The 22,284-nt window shown below is 42.5% G+C and overlaps 1 protein-coding gene and 1 pseudogene across 8 annotated transcripts in view; one reads left to right on the top strand and one right to left on the bottom strand.

Annotated features, from left to right (window-relative positions):
• Positions 1 to 7,460: 7,460 nt before the first annotated feature.
• LOC131494535 (large ribosomal subunit protein eL32-like) lies at positions 7,461 to 13,513 on the bottom strand (annotated as a pseudogene).
• A 7,709-nt stretch (positions 13,514 to 21,222) lies between these two features.
• UBR5 (ubiquitin protein ligase E3 component n-recognin 5) overlaps positions 21,223 to 22,284 on the top strand; it is a 138,787-nt gene continuing 137,725 nt past the window's right edge. For 7 of the 8 annotated variants that reach the window (XM_058698726.1, XM_058698725.1, XM_058698728.1 and 4 more), the window contains exon 1: positions 21,224 to 21,353. In XM_058698726.1, coding sequence (XP_058554709.1) covers positions 21,292 to 21,353 — 62 coding nt within the window. In that variant the 5' untranslated portion in view covers positions 21,224 to 21,291. Of the gene's footprint in view, positions 21,354 to 22,284 lie in introns of all 8 variants that reach the window. The other variant, XR_009253372.1, reaches the window with a different exon arrangement.

Genomic DNA, 22,284 nt, shown 5'->3' with positions numbered 1-22,284 from the left:
GAAGAAGGAAGAAATGAAAGAAAAAAAAAAAGAGCAAAATAAGAATTTTGAGAGGCACTAGGTAAAGGCCCTTGAAATTTTTGATCACTAACTTGGAAAATAGAGTTTTCTAGACCGTAGGCACACAGCCTGCTCAAAAGTAAGTTCAATTGTATACCTTGACTTTTTAGATACTGCTTTATACCCTGCAGAAGTTCATAAAATATTTCTGTGTGCTTTTGAGGGAATCCTGACAGATTCTTCTCTGATCACTGGTGAGAAATTAATTCTAAATGACTTCTGAATCCCCTCGAGAAGTTGTGTATATTGTTTCCCACAGCTTAACTGCACTAGAACATTAGCACAGAGATTTTTGGCAGACCAAAAATCTGGAGTATTTGGACTATTTAAGTGTTAAAAGTTTTAGGGCGAGGTTTCGTTTTGTTCTACAAAGTCTGCCAAACTCTGGCTAAAACAAAGCAAATAGGCCAGCAGCATAAATTCAGGCACCAGTCACATGTCTTTCTTCATGAAATCTATTGTAAGTAGATAACTATATAAGAAAATTACGGAGTGGTAGTCGTGATAAGAAATGAAAAACTTTCTGAAAAGCATCGGTGCCAAAGGCTCAGAAAGCTCTGCTTCATGGTTCAAGCAAATGATAATCAAAAGGTATAAAAGTTCATTCCCTTATTCTATTATATTTTGGAGAGCTATTGAAGTTGCTGAAGATTAAGGGTATTGAAACAATTATAATTTCAGAGGCTGTCTCGTGATGTTGTATAGTTTGAAGCAGGACATGATTAGGAGGTAATTTTTCACTAATAGAAAATAGGCAGGAATGTCTAGAAAGAAAATTTAGGATAATTGCACATTGACCACTTGTATAATTCATGGATTAATTATGAATATGGAGGGTAAAAATATTTGGTAGTGAAACCTTGGTAACTAGGTGAAAATGAAATGTTACCCATAGTAGGGGACTTTAGTTTTTGACATTTTACCTCTTATGTGCACTCGAATAAGACTTTTACCGTAAGTATTGAGTTTTTATCTGAAGCAGTAAGCTAGGATAGGAATAAAAGATTAAAGTAATGTCAAAGTCAAATGCCTACAAGAGTCAAGCAGAGGACATGAGGGTGGCCCAGTGTGAGGACGAACTGGGAGTATGCATTCCATCTGAAGGGGGCAATTGTTGAATTGTGGGAATCTGGGTGAGGGTTATCTTCAAAAATATTTAAATGATTTTGGATATCTAGATTTATTTGACATCTCTGTTTTTCTTTAATTTTTTTTTTTTGTTTATTTACTTTTGAGAGGGAGAGAGAGGCAGCATGCGAGTGAGAGAGGAGCAGGGAGAGAAGGAGACACAGAACCCAAAGCAGGCTCCAGGCTCTGAGCTGTCAGCACAGAGCCCAACTCGGGGCATGAACTCAACAGACCGCGAGATTATGACCTGAGCTACCCAGGCGCCCCATAATATCTCTTTATATTTAATTCGGTGAACAATTCAATTAAAAACAAAACCCTAGAAAACAAATAAAACTCATATACTCTCTGGATTCAGCTTGCAGAGCATCCCTAGATTACCAGAATATGGATGACATTAATATTAACTGAGCACCTGTTTAGTGCCAGTTAATAGACATAAAATGAGTTTATTTATCTCTCAATAACTCAGTGCAGTAGATGCAATCATCTCCGTAACGCAATTAAGAAATCGAGGCTTATCGAGATTAGCATATTATCGATAACCACTTCCCTGGTTAGCAATATGTTTAATAAGGAAGATGAATAAATCAAGTGATAAACAGACCACAGATGACCTAGCATAGAAGAGTTGTTTAACAATAATGGGGGAAAATCAACGATGAAACTGACATATTTAGCAAAACACACTAATGGAAGACTGTATGAATAAGACTATTTTTATTTAACCTTCCTTGGGGTTTAAACGTGAAAAGGCTTCTTGACATTTGTGATTCGATTTCCATTTCAGAATACTCAGTTTTACTGAGATGGCTCCATGCTCTTTCTCTGGGTTCTGATCCTGTTTTTCTGCATTTCCACTCACAGTAGAAGAGAAAGGAGTGGAACCCCCGAAATACTTCAGAGTTACGAGAGGAATCTCTTCTCTCAGTGCAGTTAAATAAACGTTCCAGAGGGAGAGGTTTTCGGGACTTATGGCTGAGTTGCTGTAAAACTTGAAATGGTAAACATGCTCTAACCATATAATTGCGTTAAGGATTTGAATTCTTCCTTGTATTCCCTGAATTTTACTTAAAAAAAATTTTTTTTTAATATTTTATTTAGTTTTGAGAGAGAAACAGGGTGGGAGCTGGGGAGGGGCAGAGAGAGGGAGACACAGAATCCAAAGCAGGTTCCAGGCTCCGAGGCTCAGCACGGAGCCGGATGCACAAGATCATGACCTGAGCCAAAATAGGACACTTAACTGACTGAGCCACCCAGGCGCCCCTAGTCTCTGAATTTTAAATGTATATTATCTTAAAATCAGAAATAAATGCTATTTTATGAAGTTTAATCAATACAGGAAACAGCATATAGTACATATACTTCAAGCATCAAGTATGTAAACATCTTAAAGAAACAACTTTCCTGGACAACTTGGCCACTAAATAAATATTCACTCATGCCACCTTTAACCCCTGGGCTCATATATCTGTGTCTGGATTCAGGCCTTTCCACCTCCCTAGAATTCCATGACCTTGGTCTCTTTGAAGACCACTCTGGATGCGTTGTTTCCTCTCATCTTGGCCTGGATTTCTCCGTGAGCACTAGACAGTGTGGGTAGGGAATTCCTTCCAGATCTTCCCCAGTGCGATTGCCTTTCTCCTCTCCGAGAACACCATCCATTTTCTTCTCTTCTGATGTAGGAGTCATTCATTCAGTTTCTATTATTTTCCTAGTTACCCTTAAATCTCCAATTAAGCATGTGTAATTTGGCGAAGTTTAAGTTAGCCCATGTTGCCACATCTTTGTCCTCTCTCAAACCAGACTAGGACTGTACAGGGACATTCGCCTTCCTCTAAACACACTTTTTTGTAGTCCCTTCAGTAAGGTTCTGTTGGTGGGGAGCTCTCATGTATGCCTGAAAATGTCTATTTTTCAGTTTTTCTAGCCTCAACAGTAAACGAGGCTGGCAGCTATTTTCTCTCAGCACTTTGAAAATATTATTCCATTAGTTTTTAGTTTTTATTGTTGCTCTTGCTGTCAGCCTAAGTGTAGCTCTTATGTGGGTAACCTGTTCTGTCTCTCTCTCACTCCGTTTGGTGTTGTGAAATTTCCTGCAACATGTCAAGGTGTGACTTTAATTGTTATTTATTCTGCTTGGGACTTAGTGTGAATATTGAATTTTCTATTGTAATCTCATCTTCAGCAAGCTTTTGCCAGAACAGTCCCTGAGCAACCTGGGTTGAAGGTACGCTTTTCAGAGGTGTGTGCAAGAGTGAAGGTGCGCGTCTGTGTGTTTGCTTCTGCTGGAGGGGTAGGAGAATCCTTGGCCTAGAACCACATTCCTATGTTAATATCTTAGCTTGAAGATTTGCATATCATAGAAGTGGAATACACCTGGGGCTCAGAACTCACTGGGAGGGTAAGTCATGGCAGGAAACAACTAGCTTTGACTCTTTTTTTATCTCCACCCAGAGCCTGGACTGAAACAGACATACTTCCTTGTTACCTCTCCATGCTGGTGGGCGGATAGTTTCTACTTCTTCCCTTCCCCAAGGACATAACCCTTCAAGGGGTGTAGCTATAGGCCCGGTTCTCAGTTCCAACTCTCTGCCTACTCTACCGTCCCCTTGTGGCCACAAAATCCCAAGTGTCCTTCCTGATTACCTGGATGGAGGCAAATACCCCCATCCACACAGATGCAGTAGCAACCTTGGCCCTTCTCTCTCTAGTCTTTGGTTCCATCTTTCATTTGGACCTTTGGATCTTGCTTGCTTTCTTAGGAGCTCAGCTACACAGGGATGTTTGCTGTGTTTTATCTAGCATTGAAAGGAGCTTGTGGAGGGAAGGATTTTATGTTCTCTAACCCCCGAGAGTTCTGGAAATGGAAGTCCATGCGGTTCCTCTACATTCCCTTCTTCTTTCTCTTCTTCCATTGAATCTCTCAGACCAGACAAAGACTCCTGGATCTAGAATGTGGACAGGAGTTCCAAACTTGGTTTAGCATTCTTCTTACACAATAAATCCCACCACAGTCTCCTGGATTAAATATTTTATTGCAGCTATAGTTCTTTATAGAGCACAAGAAGCTGCCCAGAGAGTAGATTCCAGGGAAAGAGCCAGGTCTTCTCTTTTTATTCTACTTTTTGCAGATTCATTTAGAATGGACAAAAAAAATTTTTTTTTTTTTTAATTCAAAGGATGCCTATTAAGGTTAGATCTCATCCACATTTTTGAGATTCCCAGGAGTTGGGGAGGCAGCCCCTTTTATTGGGTGTATCAAAATGAGTGGGAGGGCTTAGTTCACAAAGCTGCTCTTTGACACACTGTTTTTTTCACTTTACATATATTTGGAATGAAATTCACTGTAACAGCCTGATAGTGTTGTCTTCTAGAGAGGATTTTTGTTGTTGTTGTTGTTGTTGTTGTTGTTGTTGTTGTTCAGGTCAAGAAACATTGCCTTAGGGTATGTTACTTTCATATAGATTGATTGGAATGATGTAGATGAACACCAAAGGAACTGGCAAGGAAAAAGATTAGGAGCTTTGGATTTGTGAAGTGAGGAAAGAAGGAAGGAAATGCAGGAGGATTTCTGTGAAGGGGCTGGAAAGTAAACAGGTTGAAACCTCAGGAGGAGCAAGCTTTGGGATGGTGTAGTGGTTAGGGGTCTGCCTGAAGTCAATGGCACTCTTAAAAGACGATATATAATAAAATTTAATGAAGGGACTATGTCGAAAAAGCACCGAGTGTTGGCGAAGCCCCTGGGGGAGAGTAGCCCCCAGATTCTCAGCCTAGTCTGAAGAAAGGGAAGGGAACCATAACTGGAACCTGGAGGGGGCCATAGGTGTAGGAGACAGCTGTGCCCTTCAGTCAGCAATGCTACCCTTCTGAAACCTTGGCCTATAGGGAGGGAGCTGGGGGGATAAATACCCATCATTCTCTGTCCTCCAACGCTTTGAACTCTCTTAGTGCTACCATAGACCTAAGACAAGTAGAGGCCAGAGGGCAAGGGAGCCCCCACTGATGCAGAAGTCAATGCGGAAGTCAGCCTCCTAGGACAAGAGGACTGTAAGGGGCGTGGAGGATCTGGAAAGGCAGACAGACTGTCCAGCAGAGGGGCGGGGGGTCTGCACCCTCGATCAGAGGGCATGTAGGTTAGCGTGGGTACAGGACAAACACATAAATCATTAGCGCCGTTAGAAAGCCTTCCTTTCATTTTTATAGTGTTGCTTTTTCACCGCTTCTAATGACTTTTCATGTCAAAATAGCACCTAAATAATTGCGAAGTGGTACCACTTTTGGAGACTGTCTTCAGATGGTGGAAATACTTTTCCTATCCCCCACTTGCCCCTCCTAGCTACACTTTTCAAGGAAAGGTGACAAGAATCAAGCCCATACGCTGGCTGGTTTCAGCATCTTGGTAGCAGTCAGAATGGCACTGAACAATAGGAGCAGTGCTAAGTTACCCTCCTATGGACCAAAATATCAGGGCAAGTCTAGAGCTCTACCAACCTTGTCATTTCCCCAATGGAATCCAGTCTCCCCAGGCCACCAGGTATGGTACGCCCTCGCCAATTTAGTCTCTTCTGTCTCCATGTAATCACTTATCTTTCTTCTTTGGGTAGCTATAGAAAAAGAGTAAAGAGAAGAGAGGAAGAAGTGAAGAAAAGATAGCATGTGGCCTTGTCTTCCTCCTCTCTTAGTCATTGAAATCATATACCACTGATTTTCCTGTGCATGGGGCCATGGGCACTTGAACCCGGTCAGGGGAGGGCTCCAGAGCCAACCTTTAAGCATTTGTTGATTCAATAACCATGGCCTATAATATTATTCTCAGCATCTGATGATGACATTACTCATAATGATTGCTCTCTTTGTACATGAACAGGGCTTGTAGACCAAGGCGAGGCTAATGTTTCTTTTAAGGCTGCGCTATAAAATCTATTTTCTAGTCTGTAGAAACAGCCAATAATTGAAGCATCTGCTGCCATTTGTGAGCCTGCCTTTTTTGCCCTATGGCAGGTCACTTCCCTTCTGTAAAACTAGCCACCCCATTTCTGTTTACAAAATACAAGGTTGGGGGGCGCCTGGGCGGCTCAGTCGGTTAAGCGGCCGACTTCGGCTCGGGTCATGATCTCGCGGTCCGTGAGTTCGAGCCCCGCATCGGACTCTATGCTGACAGCTCAGAGCCTGGAGCCTGTTTCAGATTCTGTGTCTCCCTCTCTCTGACCCTCCCCCGTTCATGCTCTGTCTCTCTCTGTCTCAAAAAATAAATAAATGTGTAAAAAAAATTTTTTTTAAAACAAAATACAAGGTTGGGGAGCGCCTGGGTGGCTCAGTGGTTGAGCATCCGACTTCGACTCGGGTCATGATCTCACAATTCGTGGGTTCGAGCCCCGTGTCGGACTCTGGGCTGACACCTCAGAGCCTGGAGCCTGCTTTACATTGTCTGTCTCCCTCTCTCTCTCTGCCCCTCCCCTGCTCACGCTCTCTCTCTCTCTCTCTCTCAAAAATAAATAAACATTAAAAAAATTTAAAAAACAAAAAACAAAAAAACAAAATACGAGGTTGGTCTTTCTGCCCCTCTCATTTCTCAGATAATCACAAATATGATGTCCCAATTCTTGTAACAGTGTACCAGGAGAATCAGGAGTGCAGAAAACATAGGCTTTGCCCACAGTAACCAGGACAGAATCTTACACATAGGTGCTCAAAAACATCTGTTGAATGAATAAATGAATGTTCTTGAGAGTTGCATTTATGACTGTAAGATGAAAGGGTGTAATAATGAGACAGCTGGGAATTTAAAAGCAATATTGAGATAATTACTAACAGTGTCTACCTATAAGGGTTGTTGAAGATTAAATGAACTAATACATGTGAAAATAAAACTTTAAAGCCCTATACACACATGTTAAATATTATCATTATGTATGGATATTGTCAATAACTAGTCTCTCTGGAAAACACATAAGATTTAGACTCAGAAGATACTTGCCTCCTTCACAGTCCTCAATTGTGTTGACTGTGGAAAGTTGCACAGCGTTGCTCTCTGAGACTTATTCTTCACATCTGTAAAGTGGGGATATTGATATTGTCATTTTCTTTCCACGTGAGACTCAGAGGGTTGTTGTGAAATGCTGTGAAAGTTGTAAAGCCCAGCATAAACACTGATTTTGGTTGGTTTGTTTGTTTGGGTGATTAGTACCCTGTGACCCAGTGGACAGAGTGTCAATAGGGTGCACATGTTACTACCCCGGAATGACAATAAACGTGAAAATGTATACTTCTCAGAAGGTGTGCCTGTCTGAGGCCAAGACTGCATGATTGTTGAAGCTGTGGGCCCCTCGAGGGTGGATGCCACCACCATGCTGCCCAAGTGGATGCTCCAGGCAGCTGGGCTGAGAGAATTAAATGGGCGGGTAATTCCTACTCGTGGTATCAGGAAACCACTCTCCCATCCAGCTCTTTTCATCACTTCTCATGGATAGCAAAGTGGGAAACTTGCATCCCCTGATGGGCTTAACAGTAATGACACTGGACAGAGAATCAGAAGCCGGGTTCAAGACCCAATTGTTGTACTTTTCTGGCTGTGTGATCACAGACAAGTCATTTATCATTGCTTAGCTGGGAGAGGAGAATAATGAAATCTATTCCACAAGACTGTTAGGAGGCTAAAGGAAGTTTATATATGTAATGTCATTCTGTAGCCTGCAAAGCACTAAACAAATGTAAGTATTAGTATTCTGCCCAGACACGGAGGGAGATGTTACCGAGCAGTAAAATTTCCTCACACATAAATGGCAGAAGTGGAGAGGAAGAAAAGCAAACGGGCTAGATAATTCACAGACTGGAATAACCGGCTCCTGAATCATATAGACTTGACTAGGCTGGGTCCAATATAGAGCCCTGGTAGCAACTTCAGTGGCTGGAAAATGGCGCTCAGGAGGATAAGCCAAAGGGCTTATTTCCTCAAAAGACAAGGTAGATGGGAAGGAACCTAGTGATCCGAGGACACGCAAAGCAAGCAGCCGTGTGCCATTCCACAGAAAACAGGACTCGCAGGTGGCCAGGATGAGGATCTGTTGGGTCAGTAGATGGGAGTTTTCTGTACGATAGAAAGATGGGGCAGGCCAATGCCAGTGCCAGAGCTTTTGTGACCTGAATATGTACCCAGCCACACTGCCTCTTCTGACTTGGGGGGAAGACGCCGTCCAGGAGTTTAATCATGTTGATCAACAGGGGCTGACCCCTAAGACAGAAAGGTTAATCTTTGTGAGATGGAGCTTAAAGGGGCCCATGGGACAGGAACTTATTTGGGCAGGTAGCTTACCCCAGACCTACCCTGTACGTTCATCCCTGCATTAGTTACTTGGGACAACTTACTAAATACCTTCATAACCTTAAATACAAAACAAAACTTGGAGATAGTCATTGTCATTCACTCACGCATTCATTTTTGCCTCTTGAGCCAGTACTGGTGACAGCTTCTCACTGGCACAAAAACCCAGGTGCCCGTGACATAGACATTTCCATGAGCAGGTGCATTGCATACAGAAAAGAGTTAAGCCCTTTCGTAATGGCTACAGTAGATGGCGAAAGGAAAAGTGTGAAGGGTGAAACTTAGATGTCCGGAGGAGGGAGCCGTCCCACCTGACAGCGGAGGTGAGGGATCACAACACGGAGAAAGTGGCATTTGAACCAGGGAGTGAGGATAAGCAGCTTTGGGCAGGATGTTTGTGGCAATGGGTATTGCATGAGTTTTTGTGCAGAAGTATTTGATTTTTTACTCGTGGTTTTTATTGACAGTGTCTTTTTTTTTTTTTTCCCAAGGTTATTTATTTATTTATTTTGAGAGAGATGGAGACAGAGAGAATCCCAAGCAGACTCTGTGCCAGCACAGAGCCCGATGCGGGGCTCAAATCCATGAACCGAAACCTGAGCCGAAACCAGAGCGGAAACCAGGAATTGGACACTCGACTGACTGAGCCCCCCTGAAGCCCCTCCTATTGATTGATGTCTGTAATCAAAGTGTAAATAACTTTGTTAAGAATAGTGATTGTGCATTACGCTTCTTTGACGTCTGTGCTGCTTCTACCCAGCGTTCTATACATATCCAGAATGAATGTCCATTCTTTCCACAATTTCTCCTCAGAGACTCTTCTAACAAAACCCTTCCTCTAGGCTTTTATCCGTTCATTCTTGTGGTCAAATCATATCCATCTTGTAAGACCACCTTCCCCTTTTCTTTCCTGGTGAGAAAGGACTCTACTGCTCTCTAATGCCTATTTATAAAGCCGAACCACAAGCAATTGCTTCTGTAGATCAAAAATGGTCAGATATTGACCATTTTATATGGTTCAACCTAATGTATTCTCTTCTACTGAATGCACTCACTTGGTCTCACTTTGTACTGCTTCCCATTATCAGAGTTTAAATTACCTTGTTTCTTTCTTTCTTGGCTTTCCCCCTGCCTACCCCCGACTCCCAGCAGATGTAAGCCCCATGAGAGTAAGAAAGGTAGTGTCTTATCTTCACTATAACCCTATCTCCTAGCAAATGTAGGAGTTCAATATTTGTTTAATGAACAAATAAATGCCCCAGGGTTTGGACATGAAACAAATTTTATCCAGCCTTGGGATTGGGTGAGTCTTTCCAGGCCTCACTGAGCTCCAAAAGCTAAGTTGTTGGGTACATTAGGTCAGTGGTTCCCAAAGCTGGCCGCTCATGAGAGTGGCCTTCAGAAAGTGTTAAAAATACAGATTCCAAGGTCCACTCCAGACCAATGGAATCATGATAGTGAGGAGGGGTTAAAAGAAAACAGGTATTTTTGCCTCTGAAGATGACTCTTAGATAGTCACTGAAACAGGTGTCAGCCTGCACTTGGGAGCTGCCGGACCCCATGAAGTCATGGGGAGAGGACCATATCTGTCTTGCTTGCAACCTGTCACTGCCAGGTTCCTGATACATGGCACAATGGTTAGCACATGGCAAACAGCAATGGTCAATTGTTGGCTGCATATTGAAGGGCTTTTCCATTTCTGAGGGGCATCTTAAGCTGCCAAGCCCCATTCGGTTATCCGAAAGAGGTCTTACGTGGATTGACCTTGAGAGTTTTTTAGGGTCAGGGTACCTGAGCAGTTCAGTTGGTTGAACATCCTACTGGGGCTCAGGTCATGATCTCACAGTTAGTGAGTTTAAGCCCCATGTCAAGCTCTCCTCTGTCAGCACAGAGCCTGCTTTGGATCCTCTGTTCCCCTCTCTCTCTGGCCCTCCTGGGCTCATGCCCTCTCTCAAAAATGAATAAACATTTAAAAAAATTATTTTAAATTTTTTTAATTTAAAAAAAGAGAGTTTTTTAGGGTCTCCTTGGGCTCCCAAACTTGAGATGCTTATATATTTATGACAGTGTGTAATAAGCCACATGTCACTGGGCACTTTAACCTCTCTGAGCCTTAGATTCCTCTGTGAAATAAGAGTATTGGGTATAAAAAGACCACTAGTATCCTCTTGGACTTTACCTTGCTTTCCTTAATGACTCCCCTAGTTACTAACTATGTGACTCTGGGCAAGAGATTTATCTCTTACTGAAGTTTCTGTAACCCCATCCTCTCACCCTCCACTGTAGGATTATAAGCATCCCCCCTCCCCCCAAGAGCAGAGACCTTGCCTCTCCATTGCATCTACCCACAATACTTAGTGCTTGGCATACACTAGTCACTCAGTAAATCAGTCTCTGAATGATTGATAGAGACTTTTTAAAAATGCAATGAGGAGGTAATTAAAAACTGTACATATCAACCCGAATTCACTGCACTGCTAGAGGAAGTATACAGTGACACAACCACTTTCCTTTCCTTTTTTTGAATAATAAATTTATTAAGGTATAATTAATATATCATAAAGTTAACCATTTTAAAGTGTAAAATTCAGTGGTTTTTACTATTTCACAGAATTGGGCAACCAGCACTAATCTAATCCCAGAACATTTTCATCATTCCCACCCCCACCCCCCACCCCCACCCAGTAACCCCGGGTCCATTAGTTGTCGCTTTCCATGTTTTCCTCCTCCCAGGCCCTGGCAACCGCTCGTCTACTTTCTGTCTTTATGGATTTGCCTCTTCTGGACACGTCAAGTGAATAGAAATGTGCGATATTTGGTCTTTTGTGTCTTCTGGCTTCTTTCACTTATCACAGTGTTTTCAAGGTTCATTCTAGCTGTGGCAGGTATCAGTGTTTCATTCCTTTTTATAGCAAATAATATTCTATTCTGTTGATATACCACATTTAACTTATCCATTTGTCAGTTGATAGACATTTGAGTGGTTTCCACTTTTTCTCTATTAGGAATAATGGTGCTATGAACATTTGTGTTCAAGTTTTTATGAGGACATAAGTTTGGGGACATACCTAGGAGTAGTCTTATGGTAACTGACTTTTTGAGTAACTGTCAAAGCTGTCGAACTGTTTTCCAAAGTGACTGCTTCATTTCACAATCCAATCAACAATGTATGAGGGTTTCCATTTCTTCACATCCTCTCCAATGTTCACTGTTGTTTGTCTTTTTTGTTTTCACCATCCCAGTAGAAGAGAAGTGTTATCTCAGTGCAGGTTTGATTTGCATGCCTCTAATGACTAAAGATGTTGAGCATCTTTTCATGTGCTTATTGGCCATTTGTATATATTCTTTGGAAAAACATTACTCACCTCCTTTGCCTATTTTTTTTTTTCCCTCAAGATTTAAACATTTTTTATTTGCCAGTATGGTGAATGGTTTATCTGCGTCTGGAAGCTTGACTTCATTTAAGACAACTCAGTGCTGATAGTCTTTTTTTTTTCTTTTTTTTTTTATCTTTTAGAGAGAGCATGAAGAGGGGGAGGAAGAGGAGAAGAGTGGGGGGAGAGGGGGAAGAGAGAGAGAGAGAATCCCAAGCAGGAATAGCTGATAGCCATCAGCTGATAGCAAGGAGCACAAAGCAGGGCTCAATCCATGACCTTGAGTCATGTCCTGAGCCAAAATCAAGAGTCAGATGCTCAACCGACTGAGCCACCCAGGTGCCCCCTCTTTGATAGTCTTCACTCCTAATCTGAGCTTTAATTGTTCAACCTTCAAAATCTTTTTTTTTTTTAATGTTTATTTACTGTTGAGAGACAGAGAGAGACAGTGCAAGCAGGGGAGGGGCAGGGAGAGGGACACAGAATTCAAAGGAGTCTCCAGGCTCTGAACTGCCAGCACACAGCCCAACTCAAGGCTCAAACTCACTAGCCGTGAGATCATGACCTGAGCCAAAGTTGGATGATTAACTGACTGAGCCACCCAGGCGCCCCCACCTTCAAAATCTTTATTTTCCTGTAGTTTCCAGACTCAGCTCTGTGATGGAACAATCAGGAGGAAAACACTCTGCCTTTTCTCTGCTATGTGTTACCATTTCTACATCTTCACAAACCTGGCTTTATCCTTTCTCATTCTTCTTTCATAAACTGTAGCTCATTACAGCCTTTTCTTTCCCTTTATCCATTTGTAAATTGGATTTTGTCTTTTTATTGTTGAGTTGAAAGATTTTTTATATATTCTGGATGCTAGTCTCATATCAGATAAATGACTTGCAAACACTATCTCCCATTCCGTGGATTGACTTTCTACTTTCTTCATGGTGTCCTTTGGAGTACAAAAGTGTTAAATTTTAATGAAGTCTAATTTATCTACTTTAAAAATTGTATGTGCTTTTGTCGCTAAAAAACAATTGTCTTATTTGAGGTTACAAAGATGTACTCCTATCTTTTCTGCTAAGAATCTTAAGGCTTTAGCTCTTACATTTAGGTCTATGTTCTATTTTGAGTTAATATTTCTGTATGGTGTGAGGTAGAGCCATTTTTCTTTTCTTTTTTTGTAGTTTAATGGTTTTATTAACACAAATGTGATGTGCACATAAGCTGTCTGTCTATTCATTTTCTTGCTGTGCAGCCTGGCATTGGGATGGGTGACTCTGACAGCCAGCTGGGATGCTCTTTCCGCAATGGCTTTGTGGTTCTTGGAGGAGACACTGTGAACAATCTCTGCACAGTAAGATCTGTTACACGTCAGAAGCACTTAAACTCCTTGATGTTGTGGACTAGGAACTTCCAGAAGCCACTGGGAAGCACGTGCTTTGTTTTCTTGTTGCTACCATAACCAAGGTTGGGCATCAAGATCTGGCCCTTGAATCTTTTGCACACCCTATCGTCAATGCCTCTGGGTTTCAGCCAGTTGCGCTTAAGTTTGACATATATGTCTGACGTGCCAGATGAACTTCTTGGTCCTCTTTTTAACAATGTTGGGCTGACATTTAACAATGTCAGCCATGATGCAAAGTAATGGATGGCTGCCACCTCCACAGGCTGAGCCATTTTCTTTTTAAAAAAATCTTCCTATAATGAAATTTAGCACACATATAGAAAAGTACACAAAATAAAAATGTATAGCTAAATAGATCACCATAAAATGAACATCCTGTAACCAATATCCAGGTCAGGAAATAGAACATGGTTAGCATTCCAGAAGGTCCTCTGGTGCTGCTTCCCAATCAATATCCTCCCTTCCCCATGAAGTATCTGCTACCGTTTAAAGTAATCTCTTGTTTGCTTTTCTTAGTTTTACTACCTTAACATGCATCCCCAACAATATAGCTTGACTTTGCTTATTTTGGAAGCTCATATCAATGGGACTATACCATCTCTGACTTTTACTCAACATTTTTTTTTTTTTTAGATTTATTCAGGTTTTGCAAGTAACTGTAGCTCATTCATATTTATTGTTGTACGATGTTACTTTGCATGAACATACCGTAATATTTTATTTTTTTAAGTTTGTTTATTTATTTTTAAGAGAGAGAGCCAGTAGGGGAGAGGCAGGGAGAAAGGGAGAGAGAAAGAATCCCAAGCAGGCTCTGCACTGTCAGAGCAGAGCCTGATGCAGGGCTTGAACTCATGAACCGTGAGATCATGATCTGAGCTGAAATCAAGAGTCAGACGCTTAACCAACTGAGCCACCCAGCTGCCCCCATAGTATTCTATTTTTGATGGTCATTGAAATTGTTTACAGTTTGGAGCTTGGAGTGATGCTATGAACATTATTTTTCTTGTCTCTTGGTACACTGTGCATGAACATATATTGAATATATAGCTTAGAGTGGAATTATTAGACATGTGTATGCTTCGCCCTCACAGAGAATGACAGTTTTACAAGGTGATTGTTATCAGTCAGTTAAAGCTCTCACTAGCTGTAAATAGAGTCCTTATTCCACACTGTCCCCTGACCAACACTTTTTATTACCGTGAACAGTTTATTTATTCATTTATTTTTAATTTAAATCCAAGTTAGTTAACATATAGTGTAATAATGATTTCAGGAATAGAATATAGTAATTCATCACTTATATATAAACATCCAGTGCTCATTCCACCAAGTGTTCTCCTTAATGCCCCTCTCCCATTTAGCTCATCCCCCCACCCAACACCCCACCATCACCAACACTTTTTATTGTCTATTTGATTACAGTCATCCTGGAGGGTGTTTAGTAGTATTTCATTGTGTTTTAATTTGCTTTTCCCTGATGACCAATGAGGTTGAGCACCTTTTCATATGTTTATTGCTCATTTGAATAAGTGAGCATTATTTGTATTTCTTCAGAGGAGTGCCTATTCTGGTCTTTTGCTCATTAAAATATTTTTTGGTACTCTCTGTTTTACTTTACTATGTAATTTCTAGGAATTTAAAAATATATTCTGGTTATGAGTCCTCTGTTAGTAATATGTATGCAAATATCTTCTTTCATTCCGTGGCTTATTTTTTCAATTCTTAATGTTGTCTTTTTGATGAACAAAAATTCTTAATTATAGTATAGTGTAACATAATGATCTTTTTTCTTTTTGATTAGAGCTTATATGTCCAGTTTAGGAAATCTTCCTCTATCCTAAGGTCATATATATATCCTTTTATATTCTTAGAGATTTTATTATTTGCCTTTTACATGCAGATCTACAGTCTACCTGGATTTTTGTGTATGATGTGGGTAGGGGGTTAAGTTTAATTTTTTCATTTTTTTTTTTTTTAAATTTTTGAGACAGAGAGAGACAGAGCATGAGCAGGGGATGGGCAGAGAGAGAGGGAGACACAGAATCTGAAACAGGCTCCAGGCTCTGAGCTGTCAGCACAGAGCCCGACACGGGGCTTGAACTCGCAAATCGCGAGATCATAACCTGAACCGAAGTTGGACACTCAACTGACTGAGCCACCCAGGCGCCCCTAAGTTTAATTTTTTTTAAAATAATGATTTCCAATTATCCCAGCACAACTTATTGCATACTTTTCTTCCCAAACTTCTCTAAAGTGCCTATGGTGTTAAAGTCATGTGTTTATTAACCTTTGGTCAATGTCTGTGCTGTTTATTATTTCATTGATTTCTTTGTTTCTCCTTACATTTCCATATAAGTTTGAAAAACAATTTGTGAAGTTCCACTGGGGTGGAGAAAAAAGTGTCAGAATTTTGAGATGATGCTAAAACTATAGATTAGGGAAGATTTACAACTTCGCCATGTTAGTTGTACTAGCCCATGAGCATGGTATATTCCTCCATTTATTTAGACCATCTTTGATTTCTTTCAAAAATATTTTAAAGTTTCTATGTAGAGGTTTTTACACGTATCTTTTTGAATTTGTTCTTAGATACTAGATATTTTATAGTTTTTATATTAAACGTATTTACAAATTTTCATTTTCCTAATTCTTTTTGGTTTTTTGATATATGAAAACAGCTCAAGTTTTGTTGGACATTAACCTTATTTCTGATTATTTTGCTAAACCTGCTTATTCTAATTTTTTATATATTAAAATATGTCCTGTGAAAATAATGATGCTTTTATATCTTACTTTCTGAAACCTATATATATCCTTTAAGAGATGAACAGGTTTTATTGGGCTCAGATCAGAAGTCTGTGAGTCTTGAGGACCTCTGTTTATTTGCTGGTTTTCTTCCCTATGTTGTCCTTGGCCTGTTTGAGCTACTCCTTCTGTAGTGAACCTTGGCCTCATTGTACTTCTTCTTCTCCAGAGTGGCTGTCAACATTTGGTACTTCTGGTCAACCTCGTAAGTCAGGTGCCTCAAGTAGACAAACTTATGTGTGGGCTTCAGACACACAGATTTAAGGAAAAATAATCACTTGCTTTTTCTTGTCAAACATCTTGAGGTGTTCTAAAGTGGCCTGGAAATGCTCTATCTTGTGGGGCCACATGCATTGCACAATCTACCTAAAGATGTGCTTGGATATCCAGAAGTAGTAGGGACCATAGGATGGGTTGGTGTCTACGTGCTTGTGGAAGAAGTCCAAAGCCTGGTACCTCCACCTAATTCTGTAGAAGTTGTCAGAAATGTTAATATTCTTATAGTGCATGACCACCACTTTCCAGTCCAGCACTACCTGCCTGGTCATTCTAGCCTCCAGGTGATCCTGTAGATGGTGTCAACCATTGATCACCAGCACTATCCCTCTGTTAACTTTGGCAGCTGCCTTGGAAAATTAATCCCTATAAAATTTTTTTCTTATCTTATTGCACTAGCTGGAACCCTAGTGCAATGTTAAAAAGGAGTGGTGAGAACAGACATTCTTGTTTCCAATGTTAGGGGGAAAACTCTCAACATTTCACCACTGTAGAAGATGTTTTCTGTAGGGTTTTTAGAAACATCCTTTATCAAATTAAAGATGTTTCCTTCTATTCATAGATTACTAAGGCATTTTCTTCACGAATAGTTATAGAATTTCAGCATTCTCTTTCTTTCTCTAGTGAAATGATTTAATGATTTTTCTCCTTTCTGTTAATATGGTGAATCACATTTGTTGATTTCCATGTTAAATTATCCAACTTATTTATCATCCACTGTCCTTGCTATATATCCTGTTGAATTTGTTTTGCTGATATTTGTTTAAGATTTTTTCATAGACTTTTTTTCTTAGAGCAATTTTAGGATCTCAGCAAAAGTGAGAGGAAGGTACAGAATCTCCCATGTACTCACATGTATAGCTTTGTCTGTTATCAGCATCCCAAAACCACAGTAGTCTATTTGTTAAAACTGATGAATCTACACTGACATATTATTATCACCCAGAGTTCATACAGTACATTAGGATTAACTCTAGGTGTTGTACATTCTATCGGTTTAGACTGAAATTCTATCAGTTTAAAATGAAATGTATCCACCATTAGAGTATTATACAGAATAGTTTTACTACCTTAAAAATCCTTTGTTGCTTTACCTGTCCATCCCTCTCTCTACTAACCTCTGGCAACCACTGATCTTTTTACTGCCTCCACAGTTTTGCTTTTTCTAGAATGTCATATAGTTGGAATCATGGAGTAGGTCACCTTTCAGATTGGCTACTTTCTCACTTAGTAGTATGCATTTACTATTCCTCCATATCTTTTCATGCTTGATAACTCTTTTCTCTTTAGTGCTGAATAATACCCGTTGTGCAGATATACAACAGTTTACTATGCATTCACCTACTAAAAGACATCTTGGTTGCTTACAAGCCTTGGCAGTTTTGAATAAAGCTTCTATAAACACCTGTGTACAGATTTTTGTTTGGACATAAAAATTTCAAGTCCTGTGGGTAAATAGCAAGGAGTGTGATTACTGGGTCATATGTTAAGAGTATGTTGGTTTTGTACAAAACCACCAGACCGTCTTCTAAAATGGCTGTACTATTTTGCATTCTCATTCTTGTTGGTCTACCTTTTTGCCAGCATTTGGTATCAATGTTGTGGATTTTTAAGCCCCATTGTTTAACTCAGTCAACATTCATATACCTACATATTTTCTTCTCTTTTCATACTTTTTCATACCTTTATGCCTATCTGAGCTTACACTGGGGAATCCTTTTCCTTTTGCTTAAACAATACTCTTTGATATGGATTGACTGCCAAAAATTTCTCACATTTCTTTTTCTTTCTTCCTCTCTCCTTTTTTGGAAATGTCTTTATTTTTCTTTCATTCTTTGGCCTTAGGAGTATGCTTTGCCCATGAGTGTGGAAAGCGTAAAGTGTCAGGGATTTAACCCAGGAACAATCCTCAACCACTGAGGTACGGAGTTGATGGATAAATACCTCTAGCTTCCTCCCTACTCAGTGAGATAATTCTGAGATGTGTTCCCCCACTGTCTCTCAGATTGTCCCCAGTGGGATTGCGTTCCTGTTGCCCACAGTGATAAAACATGCATCAGCCCATCTTTCATTGAGCTTTCCCCCTTTCCTGTCTCATTTCTCTGTTCATTTGTTTTGAAAAGGAAAATTAGTCCAAATTATTAAAAAAGAACCCTCCTCCCCCTGGTCTTCTTTTCTGGCTTGTATTGCACTTTGATGCTTCAAAGAGATTCTGCTTGAACCCTGCTTATTGCCATTCTCTATCTGTATTCTCTCCTTCCCTAGGTGATGGGCTTGCAAAACTCCATGCCTTTATTCTTGTTTTTCTGTCTGCAAAGTGGGACCCACTAACGTGTTGGAGCTCTGCAAGAGGAAAATTTTCCCTAACATGCCAGCCTGGGATAACAAAAAGATTGCAATGCCAAGACGGTCATCGAAGACCAAATGTGCAGTTTCAATAAGTGAGAAAACTGGCCTTCACTCGTGAGAGAAAGTCTCAGAACTAGGAGACTAGGGGTGAGTAAATCAAGGAAACAGAGTAGAAGAACAATGAAAAGATGCAAAAAGACAGATTTGGAAGAAATAAGCAATGTGTGGGTGTGGTGTGGAGTTTGTTCAGGGGCAAATATAAAATGAGTGAGCTTAAGCTAGATATTTTATTTGCCCCGAACATTCTTGAAAGCCCAGCTTAAATGACTTTTCTTAATTGTCTTGGCTTGAATCACTTCCTCCGTTAACTTCCATAGCACTCTTATTGCATTTATCATATCACATTTTTCCTATGGCTTTGAATAATCTGTTCCTTTTAAATTATTAACTGGATGGCAGCTGTGGTATAGTGGAAAGAGCAACGTAATCGGAGTTAGATGACCTGGGTTTAAGTCTCAGCTTCAACACTTAACTGTTTGCACATCAGTGTTCTCATCTATATAATGGGGATATATTATTTACCCCACAGTGTGTTGAATATTAAAAGACGTAAGTATATAAAGTCATACATAGTGAACACTGTTGACTAATAAAAGCTTCCATTTGCTGAGCCTACCAAGTGTTATGAACTGCTCTAGGCGCTTGACAAACACTATCTTATCTAGACCTCATCACAATCCTATGCAGATCTGTTACTATGGGATATTTTACTAATGAGAAAAAAGACATTATGAGAGGCTAAATAATTTAAGCAAGGTCACATAGTTAAGTACCACAAACAGGACACAAATCCAGTTCTGTCTAGCTCTAAAACTAGCAGTGTCCGTTGGTCTACCCTGCTTCCCTTCTGCTTGTGAGGACTAAATACCAGCCTTGAAATCACTTTTTAGTTGAAACTAATCTGGGCCAATTTTGAAGCTGGTGACCTACAAAACTGTTCCATTATCTGTCTCAAGGGGGTACCTACTCTATCCTGATTTATAAATAAATTTTCATATATTTTGCTCAAAAGAAATTCCTAAGCAGAACTGTGCAAATGTAATGCATTAACAGAAAAATAGGGATATTATACCTTAAGAACTTTTCCCAGGACCCCCGATTTAATGAACATCTACACAAATTGCAGACGGAGCTTAATGTTTTCACTCTGCTTTGAAAGGGGTACTTGATTTTTTGAAGGTGCTATGGAAGCCTTTGAGAAGAAAGCTTATGAACTGGTTCCTTAGAAAAAAGGAGTTCCCTAGAAAAAAAAAGATCCATTCAAGAATTTGCCGTATGACCCAAATGATCATGAATTGAAGAACACCTTTGTAGAAGAGGTATTTTTCATTAAACTCATGAATCATTTAAATCGGTAAATTAGTGGAAATTTCCATTTTGTTTTTGTGCGAGTGATGGTGTTGCTGGGGACATTGGGGAGACTAGGGTGATTAAAGAAGTTGCTGCAAAGTCAGTTCTCTGATCCTACGATAGGACTTTCTGGAAAGGTCCTTACATAACTACCTTACTTCTCCAATAAAAAGCTGTGCATTTCTCGCCCCTTAACTGATTTTGCACTTCCACTTTAAATGTAATTGCAGATGAAGGACTGGAAACAACAAAAACCCCCTAAAGGTCCGCAGAATAATTAGGGCTGCCCGAGGGAAATCAGAGCGAGAAACGCTGGAGCCCCTCTTCCTCCCACCTCCCCGGGGACGCACACTTAGCCTCCCTCCCAGACTTCTTCCCCGCCCCAGCGGGCTCCCCTCCGCCTCCTCCTTCCCTAACACGTGCTCTCCGGAACACTCACTCGGGAGCTATCCCACCCCCCAGAGGGCTGGGCTCAGGGCCGAACGGACCAATCCGCACGCGCCTTACAGCGCCGTGGCCCGACAACGTTGAGCCGCCCAATCGAAAGGGCCTTACCGCCCGTTTCCCGGAGCCCCGCCCCCTCGCAGCCGTGCCCCCGCCCGCCGGTCTCCTCCCTCCACCTCCTCCTCCTCCCGTTCGCCCCTCCCCCGCCGCTCGGGAGCGGAGCCTGCGAGACGGAGAAACTGGGGCAGAAGTGAAGATGGCGGCGGCGGTGCTGGCGGCGGTGGTGGCGGCGGCTTCTCGCCAGTGACGCGCGGTGCGGGCTCATCTCCTTCCCCACCTCCCTAGTCCGGACCCCGTCCGCCGCCGGGACCACATCGTCCCCGCAGCCCGCAGCCCGTCCCTCTCCTCCCTCCCCAGTCGCCCCCTCTCCCGACGCCCGGTCGCCGGCGGCGGCGGCGCGCCTGGGTCCCGGCCGCCGGCCTCGCACTCCAGCGCGCTGTCGCCGCGGGAGCGGGTGGCGTGTTGATCCGCCCCGCCGGACCGCCGGGCGGCGGACACACGCCCGGCAGGGAGGCGGCGGCGGCCCCTGCGCATTTGCTTCCCTCCATTTGGGGACTGGGAGGCGGCGGCGGCAGTGGGTATTGGGGAGGGGAAGGGGGTTGGGGGGGGTGGGCGAGAGCGGGAGGGGGCCGTCCTCGGGAGGAGGACTAGAAGGAAGCACCATGACGTCCATCCATTTCGTGGTTCACCCGCTGCCGGGCACCGAGGACCAGCTCAATGACAGGTAATAGGGCCGGCGGGCTGGCGGGCGGGCGGGGGGAGGGGCGCCTCCCCGCCCTCCCCTCCCCCACGGGGCCGCGCCGCGGCGGGCGCCGGTATTTACGCGCAGGCCGGCCGGCTGGCGGAGGGGGGGGGGTTCACTGCTCCCATCTAGGCCCCTTCCGGGGCAAACTTCTGGTCCCGGGGGCTCGGGGCCGCGGGGGGAGCTCGGTGTGGACGGTGCCCGCGGTGTAGACGAGAAAAGCGCGCTGCAACCTTCCCCCCCCACCACCCCCCGTCTCTCAACGAGGAGCCGCGTTTAACTCGGCGGAGATGGGGTGGGGGGAATCCAGCTCCCGGGGGGGGGGGGCGGGCTGTAATTACCGCCCGGCCCAGGCCCGAGGAATCCATATTAGTCAAAGTTGAATTGAGACAGACAATGCGGATGGGGGATGGTGGAGGTAAAAAGAGAGGGAAGAGGAGAAGCGGGGCGAGGGGCCCCGGGGTAGACTGGGTTCGCCCGGGTCCCCGGGAACTGTGTCCGGTGGGGAGATCTGGACCTGCCAAGCCTAGAGATCCCGGGGGAGGGGGAGGCTGATTCCTGGCAGATCGCGGGGGTGGGGGTGGGGGGGGGGTAAGCGCCATGATTATTGTTATTATTATTAAATTTGAGCTTCTGCGGTGAGGTTTGCCCGCCCCGGGAGGGGATGAATTCAGGCGGGGGTGGGGAAGTGGATTGGATTCCCTTTGCTCTCCTTCTTCCGAAACGGGTCTGGTAAGCTCCTTCTCCCAGCCCCTATGGTGCGAGCTTTTTTGTTTCCTTTTTTATTCTAATGATAGTGTTTTCCTGAGTTGTAATTTGACAGCTGAAAACCGTGCGTAGAGTCTAAGGAAAACTCTTACGTTTGCAGTTCGCAATGCTGCTTTCTTAAGCTGTAAATTTCTGGGATGGGTTG

This window comes from Neofelis nebulosa, chromosome 14, assembly GCF_028018385.1.
Source record: "Neofelis nebulosa isolate mNeoNeb1 chromosome 14, mNeoNeb1.pri, whole genome shotgun sequence".
NCBI classification, from domain to species: domain Eukaryota; kingdom Metazoa; phylum Chordata; class Mammalia; order Carnivora; family Felidae; genus Neofelis; species Neofelis nebulosa.
Note: the sequence above shows the minus strand (reverse complement) of the source record. Positions and strands in the feature narration are given on the sequence as shown.